We start from the raw sequence: 27,170 nt of genomic DNA, 5'->3' as shown, positions 1-27,170 counted from the left end.
CAAAATTTCTGGAAAGAATACGTTTAGGCTATATATAACAAAGTATGACAGTAAAATACTAAAAAATACCAATAGATTCTTCATAAATTATGTAAATCACGGGGTTCTACATATTTGTCCCGTTTGTAGGACCGCAAGACCGGACCGGACCGCAGTGGTGCGGTCCTATAAAAGTTGGGACCGCCCAGCGGTCCTGATAGTAAGGACCAAGCCCTGCATGGTCCGGTCCGGTCCGCGGTCTGGTCCGGTCCCTTGCGGTCCTTGCCGAGGTCTAAGAGAACCAAGCGCGATTCCTAGCAATTGCTGCTCTTGCGCGTAATATCCTCTCTTTCCCTACAACTGGGGCAGGCGTTAAACGGCTATTTAATACTGCTCGGGATATCTGCTATTACCGTCGAGGAAGAATGAAGTCTCATACAATCGAGGATTTAATGATGTTTCTTTGCACCTCAAGGTTTGACATAGAAGAACAAGAGGCGAGACTTCTTGAGAAGTTCTTCTCTTATAATGAGCTAGAAGCAGCAAAGGAAAAGAAGGATGATAACCTCGACGATATTGAGATCGAGCCAATCAGTGATACCGAGGAATAGGAGACTTCAATTGATAAGGAGACAGAGCTAGATAAAGCTTTATTGACTGCATTTGAAGGGCCGACTATACGTGAACCCTAGGTACCATTGCCAGTGAATAACACCTAAGTACGTGCGTCAGGACGGAAGCGAAAGAATTGCGATAATGATATATTCGAGTACTATTAGTTGGTTAATCGATTGAAGCTCTCTAATTCACAGATCTTTAAAAAAGCCTCGAAATAACCCTATATTCTGACGGCCGTCAAAAAAACTAGCAATATAGCTTAATGACCCTATTTTCTGACGGCCGTCAGAATTGTAGCCCTGTAGCCTTAGGAATCTATTAAACGTACAATTAAATTAAACAGTGATTATAGAAAGAGGCCTTGCTTACAAGTCAAATACCCAAAAATACAGCCAAAAACTGCACAAGTTATGTAGTCACGAGTCTTGACATGTTTGCATTGTTTATGAACCCAGCTGGGGGCCCGGGCCCAGCACTGGGCCAGAAATCCCGACCCGGGCCCAGTACTGGGTTGGAGAACCCGGCCCAGAACCCAACCCAGCCCGGGTTGGGCCCGGGTTGGGCCCGGGTTGAGCTGGGTTCTGCGGAAGTCTATCTAGGTAAGTGTCACTAAATAATCCGTATTTATCAGCCTATGCTAACCTAATCAAAGGTCTTGCTAGTGCCGTTTTAACGATCTTCACTCGCTCGATCTTCCGTGTTGCGGAGCTGAAAGGTAGATTTAGTAGTGATCTAGCTAATAATGAAATTTCCCTAATGATTCTTAAGAGCACTATAATTGCTATTGCGTGCATTTGTATAACCGCCGCTCACCTAGCAGTTGCTATAGGCCGGCGATAGGGGGAACTCTCGGCTAAGCCGCGTCGTGGAGTCGTTTCGTCTAAGGTGTCGTAGGCTTCATTAGGAATTGAGATGATGAATGCTTAAAAATATATAGCAAAGCCCCTGATGACTCGGAGCGGTCGGTTTCAAGAGATTGGGTATTAGACATTTCAGCGTTTGGATTGGTCTTGGTAATATCAGCGAGTTAGATCTGGAGTTAGATTTTGTTTGAGCGATTTGAATCATACAGTCATTCTCGAAATCGGCAAGGTCTAGATACTATCTCGTCTCGGTTTTCGGGTAAATAAAGTATAGCGTTTTAGATCCGTATTCGGAGTTTCAGTTATAGTTTCGTGTAAAAATTAACTGCTCGCTAATCTTCGGATAGTATTTCAAAATGTTGTTCTAGTGAAACTAGAAAGGAATTAAAATCACTTATGTTTTGGTCCGATTTTTATCGGGCATTTTGTAGTGATATAGCGATATTAGCTTATAAGGTAGTAGCGTTATATAGCAAGGTTAAAGTCTAGTTCTTAAATAGATCCTATATCGTTTTAAAAGCGGTTCGCCGGGGTTCCGGTTTATTATCGATAAAGTGTCGCTATCTCTCTCGACAATCTAAACTCATTCGACTAGTGGCACTAAGGATTTTTCTTTTATTATTAGTATACTTTCGGGGTGCGCCGGCGAATATATCTTATAAGTCGTAAAGCTATACCTATCGTTGTGTTAGGATGAAGGTCTAGTGTGTCAGGATAGGGCCTGTTAACTAGGTAAGAGAGAAGATGTCTCAGGAACAATATGGCATTGGAAAACAGAGATTGATTCTTAGGGAGCTTTTCAGGTACACCAAGAGTGGGCTATTTATCATGGAGAGAGCAGAGTGTAAGACTGGCCCTTCGACAGGGATACACTGGCAAGGCGCGTGGTGATACATGGAGCTTCCCTATCATGTTCGGACGCAGGAACTCCAAAGGTCCAGGGTCCGAAACAAGAAGCGACCAAGGCGAGAGTATAATAACTTTGTTTCGTATTAGTAGCATAGTGATAGAATAAACATTACTCTATACTCTTAATATTCTGTTTCTTAAGACTAAGCTAAGTGATTGAAATACTATTAAATACTGCTAAGAAATGCATAATTCATGTCAGTCACGAGCCAGTTAATGTTTGCATTGTTCACAGTCCCATAGGAATTCCCATGGAGTGGAGCCACTTGACCCAGTCCCATGGCGGACGTCCCATGGGAAATGTCAAGGTCTAGGTGTATTCGCGGAAGTTCAACTATCGACCGGCCGATTAACATATAAGGTGGTTAACCTACACGCTAGTGTCGCGGATCAAGGGGAAAATGTCCCTATCTCGAGCGCAATATTCGGAGCTGAGGGAAACAGGGCCGGACGAAGGAGGGTAGCGTAGATTGCAGTCGCGGGATCGCAGAAGAGCCGACGAGTCATCCGGGAAAAAGGGGGTAGCGGAGCTCAGAAGCTCGGTGATCCGGATCAATGGCAAAAATGCCTTAGCTGCGAGGCGCGGGAGAAGGAAGGCGAAAAAGAAAATGTGCACTGTTGGGTGGGGAGGAGCAGGGGACTATATAGAACCACGCACGGGGAAGCATAAGGACAAAGAGCGCCAAACCTAACGGGTCAAGACTAAACCTATGAGAGTAATTTGCTGTCCCCATCCGATATGGTGTAGTGGCTAACATCGTCGTCTCTCACACGACAGCCGGGGGTTCGATTCCCCCTATCGGAGTTTCTTTTTTTTTTTTGATATTTTTGCCAAATTCTTAACTACTCATGTGGGCTCGATTTATCCTGAGATTGTTCTCAATAGAATGTTGCTTTGGTCTCTGGTCTTAAAATCAGTTTGTGTCATGTACTTAGTTGTATAGATCTAGAACGTTATATAACTCACCGCTTTCATGCCTATAGGGGAGCAACAACTTCAACATTGAAGGTCATGACACGATGCCCATCTGCATCGAATGCTCTTATCCGGTCTCCCACCTGTACAGCGCTTACAGTCGTGCCGATGACCGGTCTCAAGGCAAGGGCGTGCGACTGACGCAATGCCCGCGATGTCAGCGATTTGCCGACAAATACGTCGAATATGACTTCGTCGTGCTGTTTATTGACTTGGTGCTGATCAAACCCCAGGTAAGCTCTATCTGAGGTCTGGAGAACGATGCAGGCATTTACAAAAGCAGGTCTACCGGCACCTTCTCTTCAATCGGCTCGGACGCGACGACAACCAATTCGATGTGAGTGTCCACCAACGCAATTGCGAATCACAACTGATTATATGGCGCTCTAGCGATCAATCATTCGCCTCGGTGTTCTCCTGCTCCTCTTTGACGTCTACCTAACCTGGGCACGTATCGAAAAGGATCCATCTCTCGCAGCGACCTTCCTCTCACGCGCTCCCATTGTCGTCCAATACCTCTTCTTCCTAAGCTTGAATGCCGCCGCAACCCTCGCGCACCACTTAACGGTCCGTCTGCTAGCTTCAATACTGGTTCCAAAGTCCCGCCGGTATAGCCGCCCAGACAACAGCAACAATGCCCCAACAAGCACAGGCGAAGCCACTCCCTTCCCTTCAGGACCTCCAACCCCAACAATCCGACCCTCACCATCCGCTGTCTCAGTAACGGCACAAGCGCAGAACCAAGCAAACTTCCTGGCAAGCCCACCAAAGGCCACTCAAACCTCGGGCACACACAGCGAGGCCACCTCTCCAATCGATGGCCAACCACCACCAATCCCACCACCACGCCCAGCTCCACCATTACGTCGTGCCTCAACAGCCCCGCTACAGAATATTCAGCCCCTCCCTCCTCCAATAGCAGCAAGCCCTGCGGCAATTAGCACAGCATTGCTAGTAAGCAGCTGCGCGAAGCTGTTCCCCATCCTCCTCGTAATCTGGGGCGCCGACGGCAGCGGGAGCCTGTCCAACATCCCAGCGCATAGCCAAACAGCAGCGACACTTCGATCTGCGACACAAACTGCTACCATGTCCAGCGCTGTCCATCAGAGTCTATACTCCAAAGCTACAACTGCCTCTTTTGTCCTCTCAGCAAAAGCAGCAGTCTCGGTCTCTCCCTCTGCCACCCCGGTCCATACTTCATTCCTGAAGTCGTGGCTTGGGGGTATGGCTTCGTCTCTGCAGAGTTCTACACCGACAAGCCATCTGACTGGACTGTTTGATTTGCTTACCTCGATGCTTTCACTTGGTGTTGTTGATACGCATCTTGTGCTATTGAGTAATATTGAGGCGTTGTATATCTTGCTCGGGTGTGGTTATTTGCGTGCTGTTGCTGTTGCGGTTGCTGGACAGGTTGCGCGGTGGGTGGTGCAGAGAGTTATTCTGGGTGCTATTGGGGTTGGATAATAGAAGTGTTTGTTGTTAGATCATGATGCATATATATATTTGATACATAATCGTAAGGCAGCCAGAATCAACTGGCTTCAATCAAGTGTTCGCTTTTCAAATGAATAGATTCCACTATAAATGTTATACCTAACCTGCCCGGAAAAAAAATATTAAACCAACCCAACACAAACCAATTACACGAAGTGCATGAGAATCAAAACTTCACTGGAAGTCTCTACTAGCCAGAAGCATGAATGACTTGACAATAAAAATTGATGGAACGCTACCAAGCATAGAATAAAGACTATACAAAAGCACCTACAAGGCGCAAATCCAACCTAATGTCCGCAATGTAGAGTGAGCACGAACAGCCAGATCCCAATCTAACTAGAGCTCATAAATGCATGGAACATATCATAATTGACCATATCCCAAAGACAATACCTCAAACAACAACCTCCCCGACAAGCCTGCCAATGACAGAAGAAGAAACATAGCTAAACCCGAACCAAAAGTGCCCATGCATTTAATTTGGTACCCGGCCAGGTCTGATGTCTGATCGCTTTGGTGCGATAAGGGGATGCCATTGTGAAAGGAAGACGATTGCTATAGAAGCGAATTGTTAGTGACTGTTCAATATATCGTTCACCATACTATATCCCGTGGAGAAAGAATTATAGCATTTGACAGACGCCTGCGAGAAGACAGTCGCAATACATACCCCACATCAAGTAACAAGAAACAAAGGTCAGGATAAACGTGCTGCGGAATAGCCTGGAGACGGAAAATAGTCAATATCTTGCACAACTCACCCATATCCCCATCATCTGACATCGAAAGATTTCGACGATCAGATATCTAACACCGGGGTCTAACTCACGTCTGGTTTTCACCCTTCGGGCTGAGGAACCATGCAGCAACGGATGCAGCAACGATGACGACCAAGCCGATGACCAAGCTCCAGCTATGCGAAATGTCAGTAAATATCATTAAATTGTGCGGAAGAGCCCAATAGAGTAGATTATGAAGAAGAGACATTGATGAAGCGGGATGGGATTGTCAAGACAGAGACTCGTGCGGTCTAGTAACCAGCTGAGTTATCGGACATGTCTTCGTGTATAGATCATATATTCAGAAGATACACCCGTGGTAGAGACAACGTACCCGTTCGCCATATTTTCGGTATTGAGTATGTATTTTAGAGTGAAGCGCAACCCGGGGAAGTGTCGAAGCGAGTTATGCAGGATTCGTCACGGGGAACCGTGCGTGAGGTTAGATCCAGGCGTCAAATATTCCGAAGGGAATCAATGGATTGAATGGTTTGGTATTGTCTCGACTGTCCGATTCGATTCACTCGACGGCGCGGATTGGATACGGACAAGTATTCGATGTCCGTGTAGCGTGGTACGATTGGGGTCCGGTCGATGGTGGGTTGGATATGGACTCAAAGAATCAAAATTTAAGATGTCTCTTTCGAGAAGTATGCAGCTTACGGGGTTGCCAGCTGGGAAGGGGCGACGCTGGCGAGTTGGAGTATCTGATGTCGGAGCTCCTGGAGCTAGCGGGATACTGCCTTAGGCCATAACGGGCGGGCGGTGGATCAATGCAAGTGACATCTACTCACTCCACCAACTATACAATCTAAGTCTTTGATGGTTTTTATGTCTTGGATAGATAGTCCATTTGGTTTACGAGGGATATAAATTTCAAGTCCAAAAATCACTGGATGATCCCTTGGGATGGTATAGCAGAAGCAAACCGGCTTAGATACAGACAATAGCCTTGGCTCGAAATAAGATAAAGCCAGAACTTGGCAGGACAAACAAAAGAGAAAAACATCTAGGGTAAATGTTTACGCGCCCTCACGGCTCTTGCGGTAGCTGGCCTAATTGTAACTGGTTAGTTGTGCTACTCGAAGGACGCTTTTGACTGAGAACTTACCTCCTGCTCGACCTGCAGAGCATCCACAGTCGGGGCAAGCTCGCTGAGAATCTCATAGGACTTCTTGTGGAACTCAAGTTGAGCGGCGATCAGATCGGCCAGGTTGCGCAGGGGCTCGGGGGTATCAAGGACCTAGCGAATAAATTAGCACCCCAACAACTCGGGCCGTTGAACATATCAACCAAACGAAAAAGCAGAACTCACGTTCTTCATCACGCCCACAGCCTCCTCAGTCTGACCAACAAACTCATCCTCAGCCTGCTCAATCTCGGCGCGGGCATCCTCACTAAGGTTATCCAGATCACCATGAGCAGCAGCCTTCTTGCTAGCCTTGACAGAGTCAAGCATCAAACGAGCATTCTCAACATTCTTGCGCGCCTTAGCAGCAAACATCAAGTTAGTGTTGAGAGTAGTGTTCCAGCCAGCCAAGAAGCGGGACTGGATCTGCGCATCCTGAGCAAGACGAGCCTCGCCAACCTTCTCCTCAGCCAGGGCGTACTTCTCAAGCGCATTGGCGAGCGGGTCCTCAACCTCGGAGCTCTGCGCGAGGGTCTGCGAGCCGGCAAGGGAGGCACGGGCAATGGCGTGGTTGAAGGTCTTGGGCTGGGGCTTTGCGCTGGGTGGGGCAGTCAGGGCGGCTTGGGCTTCGGCAGGTGAGCCTGCCTGCGAGAGAAGCTGGACCTTCTCGTTGATGGTGCGGCCCAGGTCGTTGAAGGATTCGCGGATGTTGGGAGGGTAGTCGTAGGCCTCGTTGGAGTATTGGGAGCTGATGCATGGCGGCGCTGGTCAGTAGCTGCGGCGATATATACTCCATACGTGTATGCACCGTAGCATACAGTAGCGGGGAGGTGGGTATCACTCACGTCACCTGCAAGAGCTTCTGGTGGACGAGCTTAAGCGCATCGACGCGCTTCTCAAGCTCGATGTATTCATCGGGGAGCTGGGTCTTATCGTCGGCCTGGCCAAGCTGCTCCTTGATCATCTGCTGGGTACGCTGCGCAAAAGGCGTGAAGTTTGCGCTGTCCGTCAGAAAACCACAAGGCAAGAAGATGTCAGTAACGCGATCGGCCTCGTAGTTGGTGGATGGTTCCGCGGGATAGGGGTGGAGGGGTGAGGGGATGTACTCACCTAAAGTTCTTTCCGAATGCCTGCACTCGATCCATGATTGTGTAATTACTGAGAAATCGACCAAAAAAGAGGAAGAAATGGGGTGCGAGTGAAGAGATGATAGGATATTACCACATGTGCAGCTGCGAAGGTCGAGGCTCCCGCATTTCACCGCCACAACTGCACCGCCACAGGGAACAATGTCCTTTTGTAAATATAATATTCATTGAAAAAAGGAAAATACATAGAAACACTCGGAAATCTTCCGGAATCAAATTAAGTCATAGCGTCATCAAATCCCTGCCAACCCCCCGAGAATTGTGCAAAACTCAAGTAAGAGTAGCCATCATAGCACGCATAATGCGAGAGTTGGGCTCTGTAGAATGTTAGAATCATGACAACAAGACGAGAATGCTCTGCAAATTCATACCTTTGCGCTCCTGTCTCCGAACCTCCGTAACCTCCTCCTCATTGCCTCTGTTATCAATGATTTCGGTATCACGTTGCCGGGTAATCTCAATGCCACCCTCTCTCTCTAGGCGAAGAAGTCTAGTCTCCTCCTCAAGTTGACGAATGTAGTCGTCCACACCATGATCACTGTCTCGTGGACGCACAAGAACCATTGGGCCAGTGCGAACATTATCGGACTCGCGCTGCTCAATGTACTGTACGGGATGGTGTGCGTGGACTGACACCGAACGCGGCCGGGAGATCCCCCGCATTCTTGGTCGATCCACAATCTCTTCGTAGTGATCATGGTGGTGATGGCGCGAATGGGACCTGTGTCGTGAAGGTGCTGCCTCAACAATGAATGCATCACGGCTCGAACGTGGAGAAGGAGCTGCCTCGACTTGCAAGTATTCAGTCGTGACACGCTCGCGGGGACGAACGGGGGAAAGGTATTCAGCTGCTCGGCGTCACAAGTTAGGACTTGCTTTTCTAAGACGAGATAGGTAACTGCACTCACTCTCTACCGGGCTGGGAGGTCTTCTGAACTCGCGACTCAGCATGATCACTTCGTCAATCTGAGCCTTTGACAAAGCCTTCTGGATCACGATCACATCATCCTACCCAAGTCAGTAACTGTAGATAGCACTAAAGAGCAAATACCAACCTCCTCCTTGTATGGGTAGCCTAGATCTAAGATGGCATGGACATGGGCAAGGTGACGAGGAACACGGGTCTTCCCTTTGCGCGGGTAAGGCTTCTCCTCATGATGTCTATGAGCATTGCTACTCGAGCGGCGACGATGATCAACCATGTCTCTCTCACGAACATCCCTGAACTCCTCATCACCATAGTAATCAGGCTCAGCGATCCTTATATCCTCATAAACCTCGCGCTCCCGATAACGTCCAGGAGAGAAGTGGCGCCGAGGCGGAGCAGGAACGCGGGGCATGCGAGGGGCACGATCTCGGACATCGAGAGTCTCCATCTTGCGCCGGGGGATGCGATCAAAAGTGTCCAGCGATGACTGGCGCCTAAGTAGACGGGGCCGTTCAAAGGAGGGGCTCTCGTCACGGCGTCGGCGCCGATCAGGCGCCACAAGAGGACCTGCAGGGACCGGGTGGTCTAGGTATTCATCCTCGTAGATGCGCCCTGGTGCGCGTGCAGGGGGTCCGTATCTGTCTTCGTCGCGGAGCCGGGATTCGAAGCGCTCTTCGGCATGGCGGGGTCGGTCGACTACGGCTGGGCCCCGTGAGTAGCGGTCGTGGCGGTCTCGCGAGTCCAGCGTCCCTGTTGATGAACGGTAGTCATCATAGCGAGACATCGTTATCACCTGCAGACAAAAGACAAAGTCCGGGATGACGTGAACCGTGGATGACGCGGGCGGCTGACTTGCGGACCGAGATGCGAACCACGGGTGAGGAAGTACCTGGGAGGTGAGAGAGTGAGTGAATGAGAGAAAGAGAGCTGAAGAGACAAGAAGGGCAAGGTAAGGTCAGCCTTACGAGAGGAAAAAAAGCCACAAAAACAACAAATAGGCAAGTCAGGCAGAAGTCGATCAATGATGACATTGGGTGAGACTATGTGGGGGTATATCTCCGCGTACACTAACTCGGGCACTACTGTATGATATGCCTTGCTTCATGCTGCCTACACTTCCAAATTAGCTATGTCCTCCTCTAAAACCCCCATAGCCCAATGAGATCGATCTTTCTTGACCGTCACAAAACGGCGATCCTCATTCATTTCCAGCACAGCCTCCTGTGGCGCATGAACATTAGCGTCGGCGTTTGCCAGGATTTCGGAGCCTGCTTACCTCTTGTTGAAGCTGCCGCTCTCGCGCAGTCTCAAAGGACCGTTGATAGGGTGGCCCTCGGCCTTGTTTGGCAGCCACAGTCCATGCCTTTTCACAGCCACCGGCAATAGCTTCGGAAGACTTCCATCCTGTCAGACGAGAGATATCTCGGAGTTTGGAAATCGTCCAAGCCCGCTGATTAGCATCGGTATACTGTACAGCCGCAAAGAAGAGCGGGACTGTCATTTCTGTTAATGAGGAACCCAAATTGGGATTGAGGCTGCCCGCTTCGAGGCTATGGCGTTGCGGGTAGTAAACACCCGAGAAAACCTTTCCTATGGTTTGAGCCAACTCAGCTGTTGTTGGAGCAGCCACTCCTGCTGCCATCATTATAGCCGGCGGCATGCAAGGGTGGAGCCGGTTCAACAAAAGCCGCACAGCATAGTAGAATCCCCAGATGACGGCGATGGTGTGCGTGCGATATTGAAGGGCGGGACCAAAGGGTGTCGCGATAGGCAGCGTGACATCCGCTGGCAGAGGCTGAAAGTCGCGGCCTAGCGCATGGGCAAATATCTCCATGGCAGCTAAGATCTCTTCCCATTCCTGCTCTGCTTCCTTGTAACTCATCTCATTCTCGTCATCCGCATCAGGTGACACCCGCGGCTCACGCGGTCTATCCTGAAATCCAGACGGAAGTCGAGCCGGTGGCTGAGGGGGAATCATCCCATACATGGGAGGACTGTCAGCAGATGGCGGGGACTCACCAGCAGGCTCCCGTGTCGGCTGGCCGCCCGGACCTCCAGGTGGCATACCAGGGGGACCGGGGGGCCAGATGGGGGGCCAGATGGAGGGCCGCCAGGTGGACCCCCTGGACCTCCCGGGCCTGGCCTTTGCCCTCGAGGGCCACCGGCAAAGCGACCCATGAACTTGAACAGTTCAGGACCAGGTCTCCAATCCTTCCCACCTGCCTTCAACGATTTCAGCTTTCGCTTCCGGTCACGCAAGCCATAGTCCGTCACTCGAGCGAGCAACATCCATAGATGATCCGCCGAGCCATAAATGGCATCTAACCGACCGACACCCGCTCGAGGTGGGCACTGACCGCGTTGAGAGAAGGGCATTCTTCTAGTGTCAGCAAGTCGCATTTGCATTTCAATTCCTAGAATGCCGAGACTTACAATAATTTGTTCCCACCGATAAAGCTCTGGAACGCATCGTGTTTGAAGAACCACCAGTATAGATCGCACTGAATTCGGAAAACCTCAATATCCTTGCGAGAAAAGTGCTTTTTGGGTGGTGGTGTGTTGCCTTCATCAACACCTCCAAATTGATCATAGTTGATTGCACGACCCATAAGGGTTCCAATGAGGTCTTCATCGATGTTGCCCTCTTTCTCTTCGAAGGGATCATCCTCAGAGACATCGCCAGACATTCCCCACCACGAATTTGACCAATCCGACTGGCGTCGCTGCTCGTGTAGCCTCCGCCGATGAGCTCGGAGATCTCTGGTTGTGGTGGCAAAATCGACCTCTCGAATCAGCTGGGCGGACCCGGCAATGTGATTGTTCCACCCGGAGTGGTCAGCCGATATCACCTCATAATAGCCAAGCAGGAGGGTGGCCGCCAGGGTACCGATTTGTTTGCGTCGGTGGGGTAGGCCGACTGCGTAGCCGATTCGTTTTAATGCGTAGTGGTAGTGTTTTAGGGACACTGTAGCAGGGGTATGCTGTAAGTTTGCAATATGCAGACTACTGACTGCCAAAATCGACTGAAGTAGTGCGGGGTGCTCCAAAGCTTTGAGAGCAAGCGTATAGGTCCACAAACCTTGCCGTGCAGTAGGCACGGCAGCTCCTAGGACAATCGAAGAGTCGGTAGGATGGCGTTCAAAGATCGATAAAGAAGGACCAGTGGAATGAATGAAGTGAGCAAAGATGCGGGCTGTTTTGGGATTGTTCAGAGGAGAAGAGCCATATGAAGGACGGTACGAGGCGAGAATATTGGGCTCGTTCAGATAAGTGGTGAAGGAGCGTAATTGCTGTTCGTCGCGGTTGGCAGATGCCATAATGAGACTCAGCTGGTTGAAGCCTTCGGCCCGGGATTGGTCGTCCATCTCATCGTCTGAATCCACATCATAGTAGTCTTCGGTTTCGTCTTCCATATAAATAACCTGCGGCTGTTGGGGAATGTACTGTTCAAGATGACCTGATTGCTGTTGCAATTGGCCCGGTGGTGGCTGATAATGGTATATAGTTGGCAGCGGTTGAGTCATCTGGTAAACAAAACTCAGCATGCGCATTACAAAAATTAAGGAGGCTAGGACAGTACAAACCTGCGTTGAAATGTCCGGATTTTTGCCCAATGAAGCATTGAGAGCCGGAACCGGGGACAGGTTCGAGGCGTATTCTTCAGCCGTCTGTCCGATTGGACTGGTGATCGGAGGCGGATATTGTATGTTTACCTGTGAAACCTGTGAAACCTGTGGAGTGCTTGCTTGAACCGAATGAACTGGTTGCTGTGCCTGTGAGTAGTCAGTGCTGGCTTGTGGGATCGGCACGCCCTCAGTATGACCCAATTGCCCAAGCTGCCACATATGAGTCGGCGCTTGCACTGGAATTTGACCAGGTGGGTAGTAGAACGGAGGAGTATTTCCCGGCTGGGCCCTATCTGGCGGTGGCATCTGTGGCGGGAATGAGTCGTACCCCATTGTAGCCGAATCAACAGGTCGCGGGGCAAGCATTGGATGCTGGGCAGCGGCAGCAGCCTGCTGGGGCGGGAGTTGTGCGCCATAATCGTTGTACATGGGCATTCCCATATGCTGCTGTAGCATCTGGGGATCCTGACTATGCGGCTGACCAAAAGACCCGAAGATGCCGATGGGATTCTTGAAGACAACGCGCTGGGCATAGCCCTCGCAGATTCGCTTTGACTTGACGCAGTTGCTACATATCGGCTTCTCTTCGCCGCACTTGATACGGCGCTTTCGACAAGCTAGGCGTGGTCAACGAGGAAACCCTCTCGCGCCTATCATGCAACATACTTAAACAGCCAGTCTTGGTCCGCTTCTTCGGGAGTCTGCGGGGACCTGACCGGGCGGTCGAGGCCTCTGCCGACTCGATGGGACTCGGATTGTCATGGAGATCTTCAGCCATGGCCAAAATGGTGGCTAGATAGTATAAGGAGGAAGAGGGTGTTTATGCATAGAAGTCATTGTGGGGCCAGAGGCCTTAAAGAGTTCGGAGTAGAGGAAGCTAACGAGGTTTGGACGTCGAGGGTTAAAGCTGCCGGTCTCGCAGATCAGCCGAGAGATCCAAGCTTCCCCCTGGTCCCATTCATTTCTTATTAATTTATCTTTCTATTGATATACCTAGCATGAACTACTCTGCTCTTACACCTTTGATTTCATCTACGCAGAGCTCAGGATTCTCAGCTTACTAGTAAGAGCCTGGACTGTTAGACTATTGTATAACAGCCGATCAGATCGTGGTCTCCTATTGGTGTCAATCGAGTCTGTATGATCGAATGGAGAACCAAACAGCGAACGCCGTGCATCTGATCGATTCTCACAGGCGTTTAGGCGAGAAGCCTGAGAAAAGATATTGACACCTGAGGCCAAATTCACATGACATATTGAGACCTCAGGCACCAGAGTGCCTCAGGCGCCGTATGGTAACGATAGGAAAGTTACCGCTGATAACGAAATTTTGAGCTACTTTTTTTTCTTTCTCGCGAGCTCGAACACTACCCCGTCCCCACCCCAGTCTCGCACCATTCAAGGTATTGGCCACTACTTGCCAATCCTATCACATAATGTTCGCTGTCCCAGGATGGGCGCTCTCGAGCGATGCGCTGAAGCCCCAGACTCAGCCTGCGAAGCCTCAGAATGAGTCCGAGCAGAAGGATACCAAGGCCAATGCAAAGAACAACAAGCGCAAGCGCAGCAATGGCGCTATAAATGCAAACAACGTGGACGAGATGTATCGCCGCCATATCGAAGGTGGTTCTGTGAAAGGTGGAAAGGGTGCAAATGCCCCCGTGAAGGCAGAGCAGAAGCAAAAGCAGAAGAAGGAAAAGAAGGAGAAGCAGACATCCGAGTCTGCACCCGAGAAGCCTGTCAGCGAAGCTCCCGCTGCCAGCGCCGAGGCAGACCAAGGCGAAGACAGGGCACCCAAGAAGAAGCAGAAGAGAAACAGGAAAAACAAGGACAAGGACGCCGAAGCCACAAAGCAGGCAGTCGGTGCTGCACCCTCAATTGACGCAGCTCCTACTCCCGCTCCCGCTGTGCCAGCACCACCACCAGCACCATCAAACCTGACACCTCTCCAGCAGGCGATGCGCCAGAAGCTGATCTCCTCCCGGTTCCGCCACCTGAACGAAGCACTTTACACCACACCGTCCGAGAAAGCACTTGACATGTTCAATGCCAACCCAGAGCTCTTTGATGAGTACCACGCCGGGTTCTCAAGACAGGTGAAGGAGTCCTGGCCCTCCAACCCGGTTGACGGCTATATCAAGACCATCCGTCATCGCGGTGCTATCCCCCTCCCTAAGCGAGGCAAGCCCCTCAACCCAGAACGGGGATACCCGCTCCCCCGTCGCCCGAATGGATCATGCACATTTGCCGATCTGGGCTGTGGTGATGCTGCCCTTTCCCGTGCCCTGACTCCCTCCGCCAAGAAATTGAACATCAAGCTTAACAGCTATGATCTGCAAGCCCCTGATGCGCTAATTACGAAGGCTGATATCTCCAATCTTCCATTGGAGGATGGCTCAGTGGATGTGGCTATCTTCTGTCTCAGTCTGATGGGTACCAACTGGGTCTCATTCGTCGAAGAAGCATGGCGTGTTCTGCGCGGTGACGGTAAGGGCGAGTGCTGGGTCAGTGAAGTGAAGAGCCGATTCGGCAAGGTGGCGCGCAAGAAGTCACAGATCGGCGCCCAGAGACCCGGCAGCAAGGCTGACAAGAAGAATCCCAAGAAGAAGGGCGGCAAGGATGATGCTGGTTCTGATGTGGAGGAGGCGGAGATCTTCGCTGAGGATGCCCGCCCCTCTGACAATAAGGATGAGACTGATATCTCTGCCTTTGTGGAGGTTTTCCGCTCCCGTGGCTTCATGCTTCGTCGGGAGTCCGTCGACAAGTCTAATAAGATGTTTGTGCGTATGGTGTTTGTTAAACAGGGCGGTGCACCTACCAAGGGCAAACATGCTTCTGCTCTGAGTGCGCCTGCGGCTCCTGGCAAGAAGCGCTTTGTTGACCGCAAGCCTGAGTCTGAGTCTGGTATGACAGCTGAACAGGAGGCTCAGGTGCTGAAGCCTTGTGTGTATAAGATCCGCTAGTCTGATCTCTATTTCCCTGTATATAGCTTAAAATTACCATGGATGCATGATCATTACCTCAACCAATACATGAAAAGAATTAATCGTTGGACGGCATCATTATTTTTCTATTGCTCTGAACAGATACTAGCCTCCATATTGAGTCTGAAAACTGCAGGACATATCATCCAAATCTGCTCGTTTATTGATTCCCACCAAGCTGTGCGACAGCATTGCCCATCTCCTCATCACCGTAGATGCGGAAGCCCTTTTCCTTGGTCACGCTAGCAAGCTGGACATTCTTGGAGTCAAGCTTCTCCTCCATAACCTGCTTCAATGTCTTGAGAACCAAAGTTTCAGCCTCTGCTAGGGTCAAAGATCGGTGGTATTCATTCTGGAGTTCGGCCTGCGCGCCCTCACTGCCCGAGCCAATGGCCTTGGCGTCATAACGGTAGAATGTACCGGATGGCTCAGCGTGGTATCTAGCAAAAAACCGCAGTTAGCAAGCTATCGACAATAGCGAGCAAGACGGATCCCTTACAGTTGTGGCCCGTCCTCGTCGTATCCAGCAATTAACAGCGCAACACCGAAAGGTCTACTCATAACACTCTCTTCGTCATCACCGCTCTCACCAAACCGCAAAGCCAAATCGCAAATTGCCTGAGTGGTGCTCTCAACCCGCAAAGGCTCAGCATAGTGGAAAGCGTGGTTCTGGCACTCAACGCGGGCGTGTTCAACCAAGTTCCGGGCATCGGCCTGGAGACCGGACATGGCACAGCCAATGTGCTGATCAATTTCCACAATCTTCTCAACGGATGAAGCTTCGAGGAGGGTAGATGTGACGCGCTTCTCGACACCGAGGATCACACCTTCGGATGTTGCTACCTGGGTGAATGTCAGCAAGAACGAACTCGGGGCCGTATCATCTTCCGTTCGGCGTTTCGATAACGATATGAGGGTTTCCAGCAGGTGCCTTTCACATGCTCAATGGACCGTCGGACTGAGTAGGGAAGATATAGTATGACATACACCGATCGCTGTGGAGCCTAGCTTGATAGCTTCAAGAGAGTATTCGACCTGGAACAAACGACCTTCGGGGGAAAAGGTGCTGGGAAACAATCATTGTCAGACTGGAGAATCATCGACGAGGGGCAAGCATTAATGGCGGACGTACTTGATTCCACGGTCTGTCCACAACTGTTAGTTCAGTCCACGGTGAGGGGACGTTGACAAAGCTTACCATATTCTGATCGGGCAATAAACATAATGAAGGATTAGAAAGGGCTGAGGGAACTAGTAAAATAAGCAAAGAAGACAGGCGATGGAGAGGATGGAAAGGGAGCAGAGGATGTCTGAAGCTCGGGAAGGAAGCTCGCGACGTAAGAGGTGAGCGCCTAGTGTCGCCTCAGGCACCAAGGCAAACATCTGCCCAAACCCGAGTGGAGTTCCAAGGCTGTTTGAATATCACAACACTCTACATTTGCGCCCTTGACTCGTTTGCATTCGCATTTGATTCTTATGCTGTATGACATACTCGTCGCCCCCGCGGGATTATGTCTGCCAATGACCGCGCCTATATGAGCGCTTCACGACCCCGCGTTGTCTCCAATCGCGTCGATGCCGAAAACCGCGGAGTGTCGCCGCTTCAAACCGAGAACATGGACCCTTCGCGCGCAAGTACTGCGAGTCAGAAACACCGAATGTCGCGTGATCAGAAGATTATGTCCGAGAAGCGCACCGAGCGATCCATGATCACAACAAGGGAAAAGGTAGTGCGGAGGAACCCAGTCAAGGAATCTCTCAGCGCGGCGAATCGAGGCGATTGGGAGAAGACTCGACCCAAGAGGCCTGTTCAGGCCGATGGCGCGAGTTTGATTCCTCAGAATGACTCGGCTGGTAAGTCGTCTTGTGTCGCATCTTGTCGGCGAGGCTGTGATTGTTATACTAATCTGGCTGTTCTTATACAGCGCCATGGGATCCCCAAGCTTCCTTGATTCCTCGTTCTACGGCTCCGCTCGCATGTCGCGTATCAGTTCCTCCTCTCGCCTCGACAGCTCCGCAGTCGCTTCATCCTCGCCCACTTCGAGAGCTCTCTCCCGATGCGCAAGAAGCAGCAATACTGGAGGACTTGTTGTTTGTGTTTATGGGATTCGAAGGACAATACATTCACTATGCCAGCTCGTATGATCCCTCCGTCGAAAAGGACCGCCTGACAGGTCCAATCTTCCAGATGGCCTCAGGCATCGACCCAACGCTACGAGATCTCACACAGTCCATGTTGAAAATGGCAACACATTATAGTGCCATGGAAGCATTTGTGGAGATTCAAAGTCGAGCAGAGTGTGGTGCTGTTAGTCACTCGTTGTGCGCATCTATTCGGAAGCTTCTCAAGGACTACTTGATCCTTATCGCACAGCTGGAAAGCCAGCTATTGAACAACCCTACCTTCACCTTACATCAACTACACCTTCACACAATGCCTACCGCCCAGTGCTTGGCACAGCTTTATTCCATGGGCCAGGAATTGCTGCGTCGAAATGGTTTATTAGATCAAGATCTCGATGAATCCATTGATGACTTCGATGATGTTGACAATATTCTCGAACAGCTCAAGGAAGGCGGAGACCTGGTACCTGGGGCCATGGCACGCAAAAAGATGTGCAAGGGAGGAAACATCTTGCGGCTGCTAACAGAGCGTCTGGCTACGTTCTCAGGTGACCCGACGACAAAGACCTTGCTTCAGACATTACTACGCGACGCCAGTCGGCCCTACATGACCATGCTGAATGAATGGCTGCACCACGGAGGTATCAAAGATCCCCACGCCGAGTTCCTTGTCAAGGAACAAAAATGGATCAAGCGAGAGAAGCTGGAGGAAGACTATACGGACGAGTACTGGGAAAAGCGTTACACGATTAGAGATAATGAGGTACCACCGCAGCTTACGAGCGTCCGAGAAAAAGTTTTACTTGCTGGAAAGTATCTCAATGTGGTTCGGGAATGTGGTGGTGTTGATATAAGCAAAGAGGTCAAAGATGTACCGAAGACGCTGGACGATCCACGATTCTTGGATAACGTTAACGCCGCCTACACATACGCCAACGCTTCATTGTTGAACTTGCTCGTCACCAAAAACTCACTGAACATTCGATTCCGCTCCCTGAAACACTACTTCTTCCTCGACCGCTCCGATTTCTTCTCCTATTTCCTCGAACTTGGCTCCTCGGAGCTGCGCAAACCGGCGCGGGTCGTCAACGAGGGCAAGCTTCAGTCACTCCTGGATATCGTGCTTCGACAGCCAGGCAGTATCGCAGCACAGGATCAATTCAAGGAAGATGTCAAGGTGCGAATGAACAAGATCGGCCTGACAAAATGGTTGATGCAGGTTGTCAATGTATCAGGCATAAACCAAGATAACCCTGAAGCGTCGTTTGAGAAGCAGCCAGCCGCTCATTCAGCCGACGAGGACAAAGACATTCTGGGTTTCGATGCTCTAGAGTTGGATTACTCAGTTCCGTTCCCTCTGTCACTGGTCATCAGCCGCAAGACTGTCCTACGGTACCAACTTATCTTCCGCCATCTTTTGTCACTGCGCCACCTTGAGACGTTGCTGGTCACGTCCTGGTCAGATCAGAACAAAGTCACTAGCTGGCGGCATAAATCCTCCGATCGACGACTGGAGATCTGGAAGAGACGGGCATGGAACTTGCGCGCGAAAATGTTGGTCTTTGTTCAGCAGCTTTTGTATTTCTGTACAGCAGAGGTCATTGAGCCCAACTGGGTTGGTTTGATGGAGCGTGTTGAGAAGGTCCACAAGGAGGCCTCGGAAGTGACGGAGGGTGATATGAAGCAGGTCAACCGAACGGTTGACGAACTGATGCAGGATCATGTGGACTTCCTAGATACATGTCTGAAGGAATGCATGCTTACTCAGGCTAAGCTGCTGAAGGTATGTTGTGTTACTCCATTTGATGGAATCTATACTAATAATTGATTGCGCAGATCCATTCTAAACTGGTGACCTGTTGCACCATGTTTGCATCTTGGACAGCAGCCTCGCTCTCCCGGACTTTGGCTTCGGCAGACCCAGATCTTGCAGGAGGCAAAATCTCTGGTGCTGATGCTAGAGGTTATGATCCGACGCGGATTGCGAAGCTGGAGGACACACTGAAGCGCTACGAAGATCACTTCACGCGCCATCTCCGGATCTTGATGGACAGGTAAGTGTAATTCTGGGACATCCATGAAAATATGTTCTCTAACAACCATATAGTCTGAATTACTACGCCGCAACCGAGAGTGTGGTGCTCCTGAAGCTTGCACATTCCTTAACCTCCATCAGCAGGGAAGAGAGCAAAGAGGACTGAAAGTGTGCAGTATAAATTGTTTCGTTCTCTACAATTTGATAATCACTATCCTCATGCTCCGTCCCAACGTACGGTCAAAGTCTACCATAAGTCTGGGATCACGCGACGTACCGGTAGACCCGAACTGCATACTTTTAGTGACAGCTTCTCCGACGGAATTCGGCACACAAGCAGCACCGAGTCCAACTCTGGGGCCAAGGAGGCTGCCTCTGCGCCCGATCAACACACTATTTGGGGGCCATGGACTCTGCACGAAGTACATAGACCAAAACCACTAAACATAACGATAATATGAGTAACATCACGATACGGATTTCGCATTCTCACAAAATCGTACATCGTATGATGAAGTACATAGTACATCCATAGGCCGTAAGCTAGGTCCTTTGTATCCGTACTTTGATACACTCGAAAACGGGCAACAAAGAGGTGCAAAGTGCATATAAATGTGACTGTTACAGCAAATGATAAAGAACCGGAGCCTCACGCGAATTCCTCGGGATCGCGTCAGCGAGGGAATCCGACCTCCAGCAACTTATATATCTCAGCATTCCAGCTCAAAGCTCACCCTCTACCTAATCCACTCCCTCATGTCAAGCTTACCATCCTAACAAATAGCTCCAACAATGCCTTTTACCCTCCAAACACTAATCCCAACCCTCAACATCTCCTCCACACCCATGCGCCTAAACATCGCCCTAAGCGCCCTCGCCATCCTAACCTCAACGCTCCTCCTCCCAAGCGCATACCGCGATTACAAAATATTCAAATCCTATGGCCCAGGCGGTGTCCCAAATAACGCTCTAGGATGGATTCTCGTGCGCGTATTCTTCCAGCCGTTCGGGCGCGAGATGCTCAGTACGGACGAGTATGTGCGGCGCATCGCGGCTGCGGAGGGACATGGGAAGGGCGATGAGGGGTATTTGATGTTATCTGAGGATCAGCTTGGGGGTAGGAAGGAAATGGGGAGACCGGTTGTTGGACCTCATGTTGTGCCGCAGAGGCAGTTGACGCAAGTGCCTGATGAGGTTGTTATGGAGGTACGTATATGACTGTTTTTGTTTTCTTTTCTGGGTGGATCAGCTTGGATGGTTGAATTGCTAGATTGTTGGACGAGCTGGATATTAATTGGTTTTTAATAGAAATTCTTTAACGCGTTCAATGCCTTTGGTCTGCGCAACCATCACCTCGTGAAGCTATCACGCTCGAATCTTGAAAATCATGCCAAGGCGCTCTTCCTTGCTGATCATATTCCTTCGTCGGGGATTTTGAATGGCGAGATTGCTCATCTTCATTCGGGAAATGATCATTCTGTGCATGTTCTCCTTGCACCAGCTGATTGTATGTTTTTTCTTTTCCTCTTTTTGACGTCATCTGTGCTGCTTCCTATGCTTGGCCACACACTAACTCATACCTAGGCATCAAAGTCATAGACGCAGGCTGGGGCCAGCGACACGCTTTCTCAGGCTCATCGGCCATGACATATCTCTCTCTTGGTACAAGGCCCGACATCCCAGCTGAATATCTTCTCATCTATGCGCCCCGGACAGAGGTGGAAATTGAGACTGTCATGCAGATTATCGCGGCGGGTGTCAAATTTATGACTGGGCGGGAGGATGTTCGGTAGTTGATAGGTGGCAGGTGAATGTTTTGATATTCTAGGACTCTCTCTGCGCCGTGTACTGTACTTACGTTTGTGCTTTTCTCTATACCCCACTCTTTTGCTAGGATCTAGCAAATCGTCATGTTTATATATAGAATTCCTGAACAATTGATGGCATATGACGTAACAGCCGAGGCATTACTTGGACAACGCTGAAATGTCTCGGTGATTCGAAACCACATGCTCCATAGATCGTCACGACTACAGACACAGGTTCAATCCCTTCAATGCCAAAATTGTTAGCCCGGGGTACTTGAAAATGGGCACAAAAGCGGCGAAGAAAGCAACGAAAAAGGAGGGGCCCAAGTAACATTCAAAAATCAGCATCCTTAAGGATTTTGTACAGAGGTTTCTTTTTCAGATATATAGCATACCACTGGTTTACAGAATGCTCAGAAGGCATGAAACATAGTCAATCCCAGTAAGACGAACAAGGCAAATCCTCCCATGTACAATTCAAAAACCAAAGTGAATGTGACGTGTAACCCCTTTAATATCGACAGCGGGTCTCCAAAGTCCCACCGGATAAAAGTAAAATAGGACAAAAGTTTATGGCAAATAGTCCGACTTTGCTTGAAATGGTAATTCAAACCTGAGCTTAATCACCTACTAATATCCGTAATATACAAGTAATGCCGACACATCGTATATGTAAGGTCAAGAAGGAAAAGAAGAGATCATATCCCAACAATAACAGGCACCCGATGATCAGCCCCCAGCACCTTGGCCATCTCTCGATTACGGAATTCGTGTAGTAGTGGACTGGGAGGGGCTTGACCCGAGGAACTGGTACGCTAATTATTTTCTTTCTCTTTTCTTTTTTTTTTTTTTTTAGTGGCACTACTGCCCCTCTACTGTTCCTCAATCCGTAGTGTCATTACATGCAGGCAGGATTGCAGATGTAATAAATTCGGAGGCAAACGAGGGTGATGAATAGGGTAATTTATACGGAAGACTTACATTGCCTTTTCCCCCTAGTCTTGTGAGTTCGTGCTTGCGAAGGATGACTGGCTTACAGTCTTCGCCCGCAGAAGCTGGGGACTTCGTGGACATGTCCGGGCACTACGATCTCCTAAGTTCTGTAAGAAATAGTCCATCATCTCAAACATGAACAAGAATAGAAACATAACCTGGGAGTACGGAGTACGGAGACCCCAAAACTACAAGGAGTGAATGTAAGCTCACTACGTGATACTGTCCCGACACTCTGGACACGCCCCCCCCCCCCCCCCGCTCGTCTCGATCCCGCTGGGACCCCGATCCGAGACCAGGCAAGACCTGTAAGATACAGTAAATTGGGAGAACAGCAGCCTACATCGATCGAAAAAGAGATCGATTCCCAATATTCAAGCAGCCCTTACAAACGAGCACATACTGGAGAAGGGGCTGGAAGTAAGGCCAGGCTTCCCGAGAACGAACCATGGCGCTGGGATTCAGAGCCAACGGCAGCCCCCGGACGGGTACTGTAAGCCTCCTGGGTGACCCGACAGTCTGGACTTGCACTGCACTGTACTGTACTCTGTACACACATGTACAGAGTACTCGGACCCGCGACTTCGTGAACTTAAATTGGTTTCCACTCCGAAATGTTCCCGGCTGGTTGGGTCGTAAGCGGTATGGTGATGGTGATGGTGGCAAGTAAACGGAAAACATACTAACTTATAACTTGGCTTTATGGATGGGTAAATGACCTATATTGCAAGTACATGCAGAGAGCCCTTGCAGTTTTGCATCCTCTGAGATTGTGAAGCAGTGAAACTGATCTTCGGAGAATTGACCAGGATTCTAAAACGCAAAATCAGGAGTCAGGTGGCTTAGAATTTTCCAAGGGGTTTTCCACGGTGGATTCGGACACGGGAGTGGGGACTGCCACAGCGTTGTAGTCGCATACTTTACTGCAAAAGCCAGACGATACCCACAATTACACCGAATTGAGTGTCTTCGGGGTGGATATATTCTCCGCCAGAATGCCGTCCATGCCCCTGCGCTTACATGCACCGTAGGCAACCCGCGTAAGCAAGGCAACTGGACGAACTCTCATGTCAGAAAAAAGGTGGGGAGGAATCAGAAATACCGGCCTATCCCGCGGGGTACTTCTGTCATGTTCACTTGGGCAATCCGGAGACTAAAATCCCTAGAGCAAATCCGCCCAGCGTCATCAAATCGCCCAACAGCGTTGGAATGGCATGCGAAACATATCAAGACAAGCGGTGTGAGTGAGCGAGAGCGAGGAGGGGCATGGAACAAAAATCAAAACTATTGTATATCCACACAAAATCCCGAGGAACTGGATGTCCAACGAGGACGATGCTGATCCTGACCCGGTCAATCCCCACTGGAGTTTGGGAGGGGAAGGGCCGGCGCTGTTGGTGCTATTTGTGAGACCGGGCTGAGCAAGCCACTTGGAACCCACAGTACTGCAAAGAAATTGGCCCGAGGATACAGCTTTGGTCTGGGGCGCGAGTAGAATATTTGGAAACCTGTCACCGAGGCTCCGGTCCAATTGTGGGCTTCGTTTTTTTCCCGTCTTGATTGGAACTGACAGCGGGAACCAGCGAAGATCCGTTTCCAGACCTCTGGAATCTGTAATGTACATGTAATGCAGGGCGTGGAGCAAGGGCTGGTCAGCACCCCAATACCGAGGCCTTTGTTTCGATCTGGTCTATCAGGATGTCCGATTCCTGATGGCTTTTTCTCAGAATGGGCAAGTTACACGGCAGTTGGGACAATCGTTCCAGCCTCATAATCAAGTATTGGGAGATTCAGGTTGGTTTTTCGTCGTATGTTATCTTCCATTCCTGAAAATTCTTGTGACACCCCCGTGTTGGTAGGAGTTGAGTAGGCAACCATAGGGCCGGCTCCTGGATTCTCGCGCCATAACCGCCAATACCCGAATGAGCCCTTCGAATTTCCCACATAGACGACTGACAGGTTCGATATGGATGTCCCAGGTGCAGCGTGGGCGGGTTTGGACTCACCCATGCCACCCTCACTCATGCTACCGGGCGCCCTTGGACCCTTCATGCAAAGTAGGTATTATGCGTGACGGCGAACTGTGCATTAGTTGACGGCACTGCCGCCTAGACTCAAGGCTCATTAGCTTGGCTTTAAGCGGCGGAACCGAGTCAAGTCTATCCTGATACTTACATGCTAGTATATCAATCCTGCCGGCATTATTCGTGAACCACTCTTCGGCTACTCAACCGACCCGCTCTTCGCTTCTTCCGTCCTGGTTAAAAATCCCATACCCCTGGAGTAGAAGACCTGAAGGTTGTCACGCGCAGTAGTTTCTTTGTGTGGATGAGATCTCGGAGTTGCCCTGGGCCACATCAGCGATCCGGAGGGGATCAGGAGTCCGCAGTAATCGTATTTGGTTACCACTTTCGCTGGCCCCATCCGTGCTAATTATTGGACCATTGAGCGCCCCGTCTCTTCACAAATCGTTTTTGTGATCTTCCACGAGGCAATTGGGCTGGGCAGACCATTTGGCTTTCTCCATTCGTCCATTCAGGCTTATTGTATGATTGAAAGCCCCTCCATACAATCATCACCAACAGGCGCCAAAAGTGAATGATCCTCGCGCGAGCCGCCATCCTAAGGTTGTCGTTGCCGCCGTGGTCTCCAAGCGGCAGCCGATCGCTTCCATGAAAATCAGATCGATTTTCGCACCATTTCCAAACATCGTGATCTAATGCACTTTTTTGGACCCGGAAGATTCAACCCCGCCCTGGCCAGTCAAATCTGTATATATCAGCTGAAATTTCCTTTTTCGTCTACCACTTCACTTGATTCAGGTGACAATGGCGTACGCTTGATCTCCCTGTTCGTGCCTGCAACCCAAGGAAACTGACTTTCATATAGGAGTCCAGATTCACAGACGATAGAACTAGATCGTGAATTTCTCGATACTGTCACATTCCACGGCCGAGAGTATCAGAAATATTCGATCGATAACCGCACGTATTTCGGACCAGTCGATGAGGTAGGAATGTGGGAGTCTCATTATTGTTGCACTGCTGACCAGCAACCAGGAAGAAGCAGAACGGCTGGAGGACGAGCAGCAAGTGTTCCAAAGAATTTTCGATAATCGCCTCATCTTTCCACCAATACGTCGACTTCGAAGAGTGTTGGACTGCGGGCATGGATCCGCATCCTGGGCTATCGAGGTTGCTGAACAAAATCCCAGTTGCGAAGTGAGATGTTCCATTGGATGTGCTCGAATATATCTGACATTCGGTGCTTTGTAGGTCACCGGCGTGGACATTGCCCCGCACATGAATCCAGACGATGTGCCTGACAACTTGTGGCTTCAGGTAAGTAAAATTGTTTCATTTTTCAACATGGTGAAAGGCATATCCTGCATGAGGGGAGCAGTTGTGGCACTACCGCGGACGTTTGTGCCTTGAGGATTCGTCTGGCTAGTCGTGATCAACGATGCAAGACCCCATAGAAGGGCTGCTAACTTGTCGTTCAACAGGTCGATGATTTGAATCGTCGCTTCACCTTTCCCAGCCACCATTTCGATCTTGTCCACTCGAGACTCCTTGCGACCGGTATCCACCGAACCCGATGGCCATCCTATCTCCGTGACATAGTCAGGTGCGAACCCTTTGAGCAGATTGACTTTTCTGTTGATCTAAGAGACATGAAATCATTCAGTCGAAGCTTCAAGACTAACATGAGGTTCCCTCAAGAGTCCTGAAGCCAGGAGGGTGGGCTCAGATGGTCGAAATATATTTCAATGTGCAATCCGACAATGGCTCACTCAACGACGACCATGCCCTGAGAAGATGGAGCACACACTATATGCGTGCCTTGGATGACCGGAAAGACCTCAGAATTGGTTCGAAATTGAGAATGCTCATGACGGAGGCAGGCTTTGAAGAGGTGGACACAAAGATGATCCCCCTTCCACTGTCTTCTTGGGGGGATGCAAGAACGCAAAGTATCGGTCGATCCAGCCACGAAAATATCAAGCAACTTCTTCGATCACTCGCCCTCTACCCACTGATACAGCGTTTGCATATGTCACCACAGAGTTTTGAGGCTCTTGTGACACAGGCGCAGCAAGAGGCGGCTGATCACACATTGAAGCCATATTTTCCGCTGTATGTACCGCCTCATTGACATTGGAAAACGCATTCTGACAGAGCAGGTACGTCTGCATTGGCAGGAAGCCATGAAAGCCCACCATGTCGAGCCCGAGTCCTGAAATACCAACACAAGATTCGGTCGAAGGTGATCTCACGATGAGACCGAGAATGTTTAGACACTCTTGAATCATGCCACATCACAGATCGACCCCATTCTTCACATATTGTACATATGTACAGTCTTGAGCGTCTCCCTTTGCATCCGACTTGCATATACATCCACATAGCTAAAGATGGTTAGTCAAAGATTTCTCTTAATTGAACCGGTGCTACCTGTATCATGTCGAATTTCTGTATCCATAACACGCTTGTGAGTCTGCTGAAGTCCAAATCTGCTGGAAAGACTGGGAATTCCGGTGGGCTTGGAAGAGGGCATGGTCGCACAGAGAAGCATGTGGGACTCGGCGATTAGCGTGTGAGAACGCTCGTAGCCCACTTCCCGTTGTTGACGTTATTTCCGCGGAGTCGGCAATGCCCAAATGCACTCAGCCTTGGCTGTCGATAGCCCCATACCTGCTTGGAGTTCGCGGTATCACCGTAGGACATGGTGGCCCAAGTGCGGATCGAGGGATCTGGCAGATCGGGGGATCGGG

The 27,170-nt window shown here is 50.1% G+C and overlaps 10 protein-coding genes across 10 annotated transcripts; 5 read left to right on the top strand and 5 right to left on the bottom strand.

Annotated features, from left to right (window-relative positions):
- Positions 1 to 3,389: 3,389 nt before the first annotated feature.
- Positions 3,390 to 4,809, top strand: N7508_000272 (sterol homeostasis protein ARV1; the record flags this gene model as incomplete). The annotated part of the gene is made up of 3 exons (XM_058458357.1): positions 3,390 to 3,578; positions 3,629 to 3,682; positions 3,736 to 4,809. The coding sequence occupies 3 exons, from the start codon at positions 3,390 to 3,392 to the stop codon at positions 4,807 to 4,809; spliced, it is 1,317 nt and encodes a 438-aa protein (XP_058324579.1).
- Positions 4,810 to 5,317: 508 nt separating this feature from the next.
- Positions 5,318 to 5,966, bottom strand: N7508_000271 (uncharacterized protein; the record flags this gene model as incomplete). The annotated part of the gene is made up of 4 exons (XM_058458356.1): positions 5,318 to 5,397; positions 5,513 to 5,565; positions 5,672 to 5,755; positions 5,956 to 5,966. The coding sequence occupies 4 exons, from the start codon at positions 5,964 to 5,966 to the stop codon at positions 5,318 to 5,320; spliced, it is 228 nt and encodes a 75-aa protein (XP_058324578.1).
- Positions 5,967 to 6,643: 677 nt separating this feature from the next.
- N7508_000270 (BAR domain-containing protein) lies at positions 6,644 to 7,895 on the bottom strand (the record flags this gene model as incomplete). The annotated part of the gene is made up of 5 exons (XM_058458355.1): positions 6,644 to 6,676; positions 6,733 to 6,864; positions 6,937 to 7,498; positions 7,596 to 7,751; positions 7,861 to 7,895. 5 exons carry the CDS (start codon positions 7,893 to 7,895, stop codon positions 6,644 to 6,646), a joined length of 918 nt encoding a protein of 305 aa, XP_058324577.1.
- Positions 7,896 to 8,168: 273 nt separating this feature from the next.
- On the bottom strand, positions 8,169 to 13,230 carry N7508_000269 (uncharacterized protein; the record flags this gene model as incomplete). Its single annotated transcript, XM_058458354.1, has 10 exons — positions 8,169 to 8,215; positions 8,270 to 8,746; positions 8,807 to 8,906; positions 8,954 to 9,677; positions 9,941 to 10,047; positions 10,103 to 10,789; positions 10,846 to 11,203; positions 11,260 to 12,350; positions 12,411 to 13,069; positions 13,119 to 13,230. 10 exons carry the CDS (start codon positions 13,228 to 13,230, stop codon positions 8,169 to 8,171), a joined length of 4,362 nt encoding a protein of 1,453 aa, XP_058324576.1.
- A 658-nt stretch (positions 13,231 to 13,888) lies between these two features.
- Positions 13,889 to 15,415, top strand: N7508_000268 (25S rRNA (adenine645-N1)-methyltransferase; the record flags this gene model as incomplete). The annotated part of the gene is made up of 1 exon (XM_058458353.1): positions 13,889 to 15,415. The coding sequence occupies one exon, from the start codon at positions 13,889 to 13,891 to the stop codon at positions 15,413 to 15,415; it is 1,527 nt and encodes a 508-aa protein (XP_058324575.1).
- A 181-nt stretch (positions 15,416 to 15,596) lies between these two features.
- On the bottom strand, positions 15,597 to 16,659 carry pup2 (proteasome core particle subunit alpha 5; the record flags this gene model as incomplete). The annotated part of the gene is made up of 5 exons (XM_058458352.1): positions 15,597 to 15,876; positions 15,936 to 16,279; positions 16,424 to 16,502; positions 16,569 to 16,581; positions 16,635 to 16,659. The coding sequence occupies 5 exons, from the start codon at positions 16,657 to 16,659 to the stop codon at positions 15,597 to 15,599; spliced, it is 741 nt and encodes a 246-aa protein (XP_058324574.1).
- A 288-nt stretch (positions 16,660 to 16,947) lies between these two features.
- On the top strand, positions 16,948 to 19,761 carry N7508_000266 (gamma-tubulin-complex subunit SPC97; the record flags this gene model as incomplete). Its single annotated transcript, XM_058458351.1, has 4 exons — positions 16,948 to 17,290; positions 17,362 to 19,343; positions 19,397 to 19,614; positions 19,668 to 19,761. The coding sequence occupies 4 exons, from the start codon at positions 16,948 to 16,950 to the stop codon at positions 19,759 to 19,761; spliced, it is 2,637 nt and encodes an 878-aa protein (XP_058324573.1).
- A 620-nt stretch (positions 19,762 to 20,381) lies between these two features.
- N7508_000265 (uncharacterized protein) lies at positions 20,382 to 21,388 on the top strand (the record flags this gene model as incomplete). The annotated part of the gene is made up of 3 exons (XM_058458350.1): positions 20,382 to 20,801; positions 20,904 to 21,102; positions 21,180 to 21,388. Coding segments are annotated over 3 exons (828 nt in total), but the record flags the coding sequence as incomplete, so codon positions are not given.
- A 2,745-nt stretch (positions 21,389 to 24,133) lies between these two features.
- N7508_000264 (uncharacterized protein) lies at positions 24,134 to 24,421 on the bottom strand (the record flags this gene model as incomplete). The annotated part of the gene is made up of 1 exon (XM_058458349.1): positions 24,134 to 24,421. One exon carries the CDS (start codon positions 24,419 to 24,421, stop codon positions 24,134 to 24,136), a length of 288 nt encoding a protein of 95 aa, XP_058324571.1.
- An 803-nt stretch (positions 24,422 to 25,224) lies between these two features.
- Positions 25,225 to 26,551, top strand: N7508_000263 (class I SAM-dependent methyltransferase; the record flags this gene model as incomplete). Its single annotated transcript, XM_058458348.1, has 6 exons — positions 25,225 to 25,229; positions 25,286 to 25,406; positions 25,456 to 25,617; positions 25,672 to 25,737; positions 25,902 to 26,023; positions 26,119 to 26,551. 6 exons carry the CDS (start codon positions 25,225 to 25,227, stop codon positions 26,549 to 26,551), a joined length of 909 nt encoding a protein of 302 aa, XP_058324570.1.
- Between the last annotated feature and the right edge of the window lie 619 nt (positions 26,552 to 27,170).

The sequence above is a fragment of the Penicillium antarcticum genome (assembly GCF_028974205.1).
Source record: "Penicillium antarcticum strain IBT 31339 chromosome Unknown utg000001l_segment0_segment0, whole genome shotgun sequence".
Lineage (NCBI taxonomy): Eukaryota > Fungi > Ascomycota > Eurotiomycetes > Eurotiales > Aspergillaceae > Penicillium > Penicillium antarcticum.
This window is presented reverse-complemented; position numbering and strand designations above follow the sequence as displayed.